This window comes from Sinocyclocheilus anshuiensis, unplaced genomic scaffold (genome assembly GCF_001515605.1).
Source record: "Sinocyclocheilus anshuiensis isolate Anshui unplaced genomic scaffold, SAMN03320099.WGS_v1.1 scaffold1184, whole genome shotgun sequence".
NCBI classification, from domain to species: Eukaryota; Metazoa; Chordata; class Actinopteri; order Cypriniformes; family Cyprinidae; genus Sinocyclocheilus; species Sinocyclocheilus anshuiensis.
Genome location: NW_015547647.1, coordinates 1512674 through 1522230, shown reverse-complemented (window position 1 = coordinate 1522230; position 9557 = coordinate 1512674). Strand labels below are relative to the sequence as shown.

At 32.3% G+C, this 9557-nt stretch overlaps 1 protein-coding gene across 4 annotated transcripts in view; it reads right to left on the bottom strand.

Annotated features, from left to right (window-relative positions):
* Positions 1-331: 331 nt before the first annotated feature.
* Positions 332-9557, bottom strand: part of LOC107701959 (collagen and calcium-binding EGF domain-containing protein 1) — a 63896-nt gene continuing 54670 nt past the window's right edge. For 3 of the 4 annotated variants that reach the window (XM_016504126.1, XM_016504124.1, XM_016504127.1), the window contains 3 exons: positions 4796-4831; positions 2400-2435; positions 332-1002 (listed from right to left, as the gene is read on the bottom strand). In XM_016504126.1, the coding sequence (XP_016359612.1) occupies positions 745-1002; positions 2400-2435; positions 4796-4831 (330 nt within the window). In that variant the 3' untranslated portion in view covers positions 332-744. The remainder of the gene's footprint in view (positions 1003-2399; positions 2436-4795; positions 4832-9557) is intronic. The other variant, XR_001635715.1, reaches the window with a different exon arrangement.

Below are 9557 nucleotides of genomic sequence, written 5' to 3'. Positions count from 1 at the left end.
TATATATATATATATATATATAATAAATCATTCTAATATAATGATTTGGTGCTCAAAAACATTGCTTATTATCAATGTTGAAAACGTAATATTTTTGTGGAAACTGCGATACATTGTTTTCAGGATTCTTTAATGAATATAAAAGAACAGTATTTATTTAAACCAGATTTTTTTTTATCAGTTTAATTTTTTTTATCTGATCAATTTAATGCACGCTTGCTGAATAAAAGTATTATTTCAAATAATAATAATAAAATATGACTGACCACAACATTTTGAACTGTAGTATGTTGCACATTCTATATATTAATTAGAATAAAATTAGGCCATTTGTTTTAAAGAATTTTAATTCTTCTTGTGCTATCTTAAGAAACCTTACAAATATTTTTAGAAGTATTTTTGGAACTACAAAATATTCTTAACTTTTTTTCTTAAGCTAGAAAATAAGAAATCAGCAGTTAAGAAGAATTTGATTCTTAATGTTCCGTAAATCTGGCCCTAGAACAAGAGAACTATGGTACATGTAACCTATTAGTTATTTGGTACACAAATGACACGTTCAAAATGCCCAAAATACAAAATGTACATCCTTTATATTATAAAAATAGAAATTTCATACAATGAAATACATTCAGCCTTTTTTCAGCGAGTATACATTAAATAGTCGTTCTGTGATATTTACACTACTCATTCTCTCTACAATCAGTTCTTTCTTTCAGTTCTGGCACTCTTTGTGGGCAATCTTTAAATTGGCCAATCTGGATTATTTAAGGTCCGGGGCAATTTCCTTTTCCTGGTGCTCTTAGGCGGGATCTGGGGTTTGTAGTCTTCTCCAGAGCCAAAGTCCAGGCTTTCCTGGGTGTCCCTCCAATTGTCCGGGGCAGATGGGAAATCCTCTACGGAGTATAATGGTCTGCTGAACACTTTGTTCTGCAACTCTGCGATGTCGTTACGAATGTCAGCCATCATGAGTAACAGGAAGTCAAAGGATCCTGGCGGGCCCTGAAAACACAAACACACTCATCATCACATCAAATTCCAGGTCACTGGATTAAGAGTTGTTCCACACCCACAGGATTAACAGAAATGGGCATTAAGCAATCATGTAAAATAAAGATGATTCACATTTTCAACACACTTTCTGTCTTTCTGTACGTCTAATTTAGTGAGCTGTTCCTCCCTTCCTGTTGAGCTTGGATACTTTAAACACAGAAGTCAGTTCTTAAGAATGAGAATTCATGTGTACATGATTTACAGTAACTTTTGATGAGTTTAGTTTTCTTTAAACACTGTGTACACTGCTGTTGCACCATAGCAGCCTTGCAGATGTCTACACTGCCATCAAATAGGCTTAATTAATCTAAATAAATAAATAATAAAACATAACATAGAATTTATAGCAATTTAAATGGTGAGACTTAGAAAACTTCTGCAAAATCAAAATATTTTGGTCAATATTTTTAAGTCTTACCAGTTAAATTAATATACATTTTTTATTTCTTTATTGGTTTTTATTCATTTATTTCTATTTTGAGCATTCTACAGATTTTGCCAAAATAATGCATGCAAAATCACTGAAAATAGGAAAAAAATCTGCAAAAGAAAAAGTGGTAATACAAAACAAACAAACAAATAAAATAAATAAATAGTTTATAAATAGAATTGATAATAATTTAAATTGCAAGACTGATGATTTTGCATGCATAATTCATTTCAAATACAACAATTGCAAGTACATATGGTTAGAAAAAAAGCCTTGATTATTAAATTTTTTTATTTAAAGAAGGGTAGAAAACAAAAACATCATGAGTTGGCTTTTACATAAAAAGTCACAAGTTATTTAAATGCACAATAAAATTCATAATACCGAAATCACATACATGTGTTAATGAATTATCATTTTTACTATTACTATGAATTTCTATTATTAACATAATTTTATTATATAAAAATCATACACATACATAAATATACAATTACGATATAGCTCAATAACTTTTTTTTTCCAATTTTAATTTCAATTGAGATATAATTTATTTGTAAAATTATTTTTTTTATTTATATATATAACTGAGGGTGCAGCATCACGTTCTTTCGGCGTAGTTTAGTAATCTAGTTTTGTTGTGGCACACAGCCCTTTTCCAGTTATTATAAAAAGGCACAGCAAAGTTTGCAAGGGGTAGAAGAGTTTTTTGGGTCTGTTTTCAAGAAAAATACATCTTCTAAACCTGATTTTGTGGATAATCACAATAGGATGTCTGCTTTAGTACTTTGAAAGAGAGATAGACAGAAAGACAGATGAAGAGTGATCAAGGGTAAGAGCGAAAAAGACTAAAACAGACAAATATATTTCAGACGTAAGAACCATGAGAGAAAGTGCCATGATAAGAAGTTCTTACTGGAGGTCCGGAAGGGCCGGGGACCCCTCTCTCTCCCTGGAGAAACCAAACAAATATTTGGGTTAGCATGATTACAGTAAAGAAGCCTTGAGAAGTCCAATGGGACAGTTATTGCCCGCTATCTCTCAGTAACACGATCACACGTGAGAAAACAAGCCATCACTGGCCACATCAAAATCAGACAGCTCTACTCCGTCGTTCAGCAAATCAATCACTGCACAATGCAATTTAGCTGGAATATAAAACCAAAAGACAGAAACACGTTTATTCAGCATCCGAGTGTATATATAAATGTTATCTTAGCAGTGTTTCTGCGCACCATTTGGAGCTGGTCTCTAGCTCATTTGGGCTGAGGTATGGCAGTAGGTACCACACAGACAGACGTTGTGAGATATTGACCCCTCTGTGGGGATTATGTAGGGTCAGGGTTCACAGAGAGGTAGCAAGCGGCCCAGATGTTTTTGATTTGTGAATACAAAGCCAGAAAAACCTTCTATACAAACATGTAACATCTTTTGGCGGTCTCCTCCCCCTTAGTGGGCAGTGTCAAGTGTCATATTACAAAATGTATTACGGTCTTTTAGAATCAAACCTTTTTATAATCTTGACAAAAAACATATCATTGGAAAGGTCTGAGTCTCAGGATCCAATATTTGGTGGTTATTTGAGAATTAATATTGACAGAGAAATCTAGACATTTGTGACAGAAAAATGCATTAAAAAAATTAAATGGAGTTTGGATGGCACCCGGTGGCTGTTTGTGGTATGACACCCTAAATAAAATCTCACAGGAACCTCAATTTTTTTCATATCAACTTCAAATTTGGAACATAACTTATTTAGACATAAGGCTTTAATTTTATACCAATTTTAGAGTAAAACCTGTTATGTAAGATATTTATTATATATATAAAATAAAATAAAATTAATATAGTGCATTTTATTTACAGTAAATTTAAACTTCTATAACTTTTTGATACTTTAATTTTTTGAAAACATCCGACTTGCGCAATAATCAGCTGATTTTCTACTTTAAAAAGAGACCAACCTGAGGTCTGTATTCCAAAGTGTTCATAAATTACAACAATTTAAGTTTGGATAGTGCACTTTCATGCCTATTTTAAAAAATGGGGGGTGACAGTTAAGGGGATATATATAGATATATAATTACTTCTAAAACTTATGATAAACAATTAACAAAAATATTCTTCATTAAAATGCTACATTTTGTTATTACCGTACATGAGGAATATACTACATACATTTTAAAAGTTTTAAATACTGTGTTTTATTATAATTTTTTAAATTTTAATTTAGGTAACACTTTATTGTGCAGTGTCCTTGTTACATTACATGCAGTTACTACAGTAAAAACTATAAATTAGGGATAATTACATGCATCTAACCATAAACCAAACCTTAATCCTAACACTATAGTAAGTACATGTAGTAGTTAATTAATATTACTCACTATTTAAATGTATAATTACACTGTAACAAGGACACCTTAAAATAAAGTGTAACCTTAATTTATTACTAATAATGAATAAACATGAAAGCTCAAATACAAACCTGTAACAGAAGTGCACACACTATACACTATACCTTCTGGGTTTACCTTATTTGATGTTAAAATTCTATATCTACAACATAAGAGCGCTTGCAATATCTCGAACATTTGCATAAACATTTGTGTAATTGTGAACAGAATGTTTCTGGTTTTTGAGTTATCTTCAGTGGATTTTAATGTAGAGTTTGTGTATAAACCAGTCTCCAAGCCTAGTCTTGTTGACTTTCAAAAGCCTAAATTCTTCTATAACTTGACCAACTTTTGATATAATATTTGGCAAAAATCTAAATTTTTAGTATTGTTTTACTATTGTTTTTAGACCATGAGCTAACAGATCACTTGTAACAGTTAGACTTGAGAGTAAACAGCAGTACTATACTATGCTTGATATCTTTAAAATATCAGTAGTTCACAAACTTTGAGAGTTAAATAAAATATACAGTGATATGATAATATAAATATATGATATCAAAGCTTTAATATACCATGATTATCTGTGGTGTATTGTGAAGTCTCTCTGTGTAATTTTACTCAATATTTGGACTAATCATATTTGCCATTTCAAGGACGTAATAATGGTGTTTTGACATTGCAAAATATCTGCAATTCGTCCTGCCATCTATGATGTCATATTTGAACATTTTGGTCTTTAGTCATCGACCCAACGCCATCCAAGAGATCATTACGTTAGTGATGATCAGTCACCATTGATCTTAAATGTCTTTATCCTGCTTTTCCAAATATTTGCACTCTGCACATGGAAAACAGCCCTTGGCCACAGCTTTGAAAAGTAGTGGACAGAGATAAAGATAGATAGAAAACATACCTTCATGCCATCTCTCCCTGAAGCCCCGGGTGGACCCTATGAACACAAAACACAAAAACATCCTAATTAAACACACAACCATACATATCTACTAAAAAAAATACGGGACAAATATACAGGTTTAATTTTGTATGACTGCATAAGGGAAAGGTTTTCATTTTAAATCACAATTTTTATCAACACAAATAAATTAGAAAAAAAATAGACAAATATTCCATGTGGTCTCTCAATATGAGATCATGAAACGGCAAGCAAATAATTCGAAAAATGCAGTTTATATATTTTTTTTATTGTTAAAAAGTCATGCTGTAAAAATGTTTATTAATCAAACTTTAAAATTGTGCTGTTTGAATAAATATTTACTTATTTATTACTCAAAAGTACCCAAAATATACAATTGTTCATGTTTAAAATTTCAGTTTAGAAATATAATAATGTAATAGTTAAAAAATTCTTTATCATGCTGTAAAAATATGAATGAAATAGAAAAAACCCCAGAATTGTCTTTTTTAAAGAAAGAAAGACAGAAAGAAAGAACTTTACAATATTCAATTGTTCATGCTTAAAAAGTTCGGTTTAGAAATATGGTAATGTGATTGTTAAAAAAAGTGATTGTTAAACAATTAAAAAAAAATACTAATTAATGAAACCTGCAGCTTTAGAATGGTCCTAAATAAATAAAAAATGAATAATATACAATTGTTCATGTCTAAAAATTCAGTTTAGAAATGTTAACTGCTAAAAAAGTCTATCATGCTGTAAAAATATTGTGTTGTAAATACAATATAGTATATATATTTATTTATTATATGAATGAATGAATAAATAAATCTATGTTTAAAAGTTAATCTCTGAAAAAGGCTTTATGAAATAGCTTTTTATCTGACCAAAACCATATAACAGCTAAAGGCCAAACTAAGGACCCTTGGCACTCCAAGGAAGACACATTTATATTCATTGAATTACAGATTTGATGGTCCTATTCATTCAACTCTCAAATATTTTCACACATCAAATCATGCCTGTCAAGACCTCTAGGGCAGATCTGAGCCATATTTGTACCAGAATGGAAAACATGATTCATCAATCTAAAAATACTGCATTGAACTCTGGGTTTTTATGTGGGTGATTAGAGAGAGCTGGTTCTGGGCCAACAGCAACGTCAACAGTCCTTTAGTAAAGACACAGAGTGTATGCATTCATGGATGGAGCGATTGTGACAGACGGGGGAGGCCCATGACTACACATGTTCAGGTTTTGGACAAAACACAACACAATCCCACAGACGCAACTGGTGGCAGCTCCTCAGACCGTGTTTTCCAAGAACACTGTTCCAAACTACATAACTTATTTATCAAAATAAAAACTGAAACGGTGAGCACTCTAGAACCTGTTATCTGTTATGAGCTACGACTCCAGAGCATTGAAGGGCTCATGTTTCTACATCTAGGATTCATAAATTCTTACAATACTTCAGCAGTATTTTTCTTCATTGACGACTTGTGCTTCAGTGATGAGGTCCAATGCATTAAAAGTAAAAGGTTGACTCTATCTGAAGGGTTAACAGTTCGGCCTCGAGAAGCACACGGGCCAAAGAAAGCAACCCATGTGAAGTAACGCAGTCAGCCTTTTCTCTGTTATTTCCATTATCATTTGTCAACATCCAGAGGTAGGATAAATGTTGTGCTTCGGCATATTGAAAAATGTATTGTTTCTACATGCAAACTATAAAAAAGGCTTGGCACACAGCCAGTTTTCTGGTAGGAAATATATCAAGCAACAATCAAAAAGAACGGGGGATCAAGCGTGATAAAGGAGGACAGATCCTGTTAGAAGAAAAGAACAAAAAAGGAATTATATACAAAAAAAGGATGAAAGTGATTCCTGTTACCCGTTCTAGTTTCCACCCCACCTGCAAAGACACCCCCCTTCAGAGAGTCAGAGATCATCCAGCTGAAGGTCAGGGGGTTTAGGGGACACGTGTTCAAACGCTGGCCCAGACGGTGACCCGGCTATAGGCTTGAGCCGACAGCATAATCTGAAAATCTGCTTTACTGCTGCTAAACACTCTGAAAAATTTAAGCTACATCTCTACTTATTTAAATAAAAAAAATATAATTTAAATGAAATTAAAAATTAATATATTTAATCATTTATAAAGTTATTAGTAAAATGTGTTAATTAAAATTAATATCAAAAAATTTATTAATAATGTATGCATAATATTTCAATTATTTATTATTTTAATAGATTTTAATATTAATGTTATAAATTAAATATATTTTTTATTTTTAATTAAAAAAGTAATAATGTTTGTTTAGATTATGAAAGTGTCTAAAGTGTTAAAGTGACACTTTGTAAACTTAAAACCACATCCCTAATTTATTTAAAAAAAAAAATAAAAATAAAAATGCAAATGCATATTATATTATTCATAATGTTAATATTAAAATGTATGAAATAAAATAATATTAAAATAATTGAATAATATGATTATTCAATTATTTAAATACATTAAATATTAATGTTATAATTTAATACATATTTTAATATTTAATTATTGTAAAATAAAATGTTTAATTTGAAATCAAGGATGTTGATTTAATAATTAAAGTGTTACTTTGAACTTGCCACATCCATGCTTTATTTAAAGTTAAAATTTTAAGAAATTAAATATTAATATTTACTAGTAAAATTTATATGAAATATTACAATTAATATTAATATTAATATTTTTTATATATCAGTCACAAACATTGCTGTATATGTGCGAAAAGAAACAAACAAATATGTTGGATTGAATTTTTTTGCATTTTAAATTTGGGCAGCTTTCAGGTGTGGTCCTAAATGAAACATCAGATATGTTCTGATTGGCTGTGATTGTGCCCATCACAACCAATTAGAAAAACGCAGAATCTGCATAGCAACGCCCTGGCAACCACTCCACCACACCATGGCATCATGTATGTATGTACTGTATGCACAAGCAATCGCCACTCACATTTCTTTAAGAACATACAATGTAGTTGATTTGTACGCTAACAATACATTTTGTATGGATGATGGGATGTTACTGCAAGCAATATTTTGAAATATTATACATATAATACGCATATAAATTTTTTTTGGTGGTGTCAGTTTGATATGGCACAAAGATTAACAAAAACATTTTAATGGTACTTCAAATCACTGGCATAGTGTGTCTTGGCGCGATATTAAATGTAAACATTACATTTACATTTAATGTCGTTAATGTCTGAATGTAAATGATCAGGACATAAAAAATGTTTGTCAAAATATTGGATCAGTCTATAAGGCCTTGCAGTGTAACTGTGTGATAAACTGACACAATCTCTTTACATAAATCTACATTTTGTCCCAAGCAGAAATAATCGTGAGAAGCAGGATATTTTGTTGTAATCTCATTGGTCCAAAAGCCAACAACCACATATGCTGGGAGTGTGAAGACACTTCAAATGATTTGAGTACAAATGAAACTGATCCTGCACCTGCTGATCCAGTTTCAGTCTTACAAGGCTGCTGAAACTATTAAGAGCGCGTAAAAGCAAACATGAAGTGGAACTGCATCCAAAAACAAACAATTCCATGGCTATGAGAGCTCAAAACTGATTATGTCCCAAATGAGACCAGACATTACAGATTTACTCAGCATTCATGACCTTAGAGTAAAAATATTTCAAGTACAAATGCATCTGAAGTGTTTAAAGAAAACATTCAGTGACATTTCCACTGTCAACAACATACCGAATTGCTCAGTAGATCTACAAATATCCACGGCCGTGAACTTACTATAAGACATTGTCTCCAGAGGCTACATACTCACATGCCGCAAAGTGATGATTCGCCTGAAAAGGTTAACATTAGAAAGTCTGCTGTGATTCACAGCACTTGTGATTTGAGTGTGAAAAAGTGTGTGTGTGAGATCATAATTCATTATGTCTGTCAGTGTGGGGAAGAATGTGTGAAAGAGTAATGAGGGTTAACAGTCCGTAACAGGAAGTGCAAAGCGTGTCACCGTCGAAAGCAACCACAGGTCAGCGAGTTATAACACCTTCATGCTGTGTCTACAATGAAGCTTGGCTCAATAAATCTGCAAATGCTCAAAGTGAAAAATAAAGACGCTGTGCAACAATGAAGATCAAGTACAACTAACAATTAGGAAGTTACTCGGCATCTTAAGAATGTAAGTGTAATGTGATGTTTATAATCTTTACAGCAGGGGTGTTCAATTCTACTCCTGGAGGCCTGACTTCCTGCAGAGGTTATGTCTAAATGCCTGATCCCAGCAAATCTAGATTTCCAGCACTAAGAACATGCGTCACAAGTTTTCAAACACAACAATACATCTATATTAACTATTTGATCCACTTCTGAAATATTGTACTACTGTATGATAATCTGCCATTTTTAGACAAAGGCTAAGGCCCAATCCCAATTCTATTTTATACCCCTTCCCCTTCCCCTACCCCTCCGCCTACCCCTTCCCCTTGTCCCTTGAAACGGAGTGTCAAGTTGGTAGGGGTGAAAATATTCCCCTAAGAATTGGGACACCCCTACTATACGTCACACGTCATCATACGTCGTCTAGCTCCTACAATACACACACCTATACTGGTGTGCATTAGAGCCTTTAATTACCGTTCTATATTAATGTGCTGCTTACTGACACACACACACACATATCAGAGATCGCGCAGCTCACACATCCAGGAGAAAAGAAACTTGTCAATGCTGCCCCACA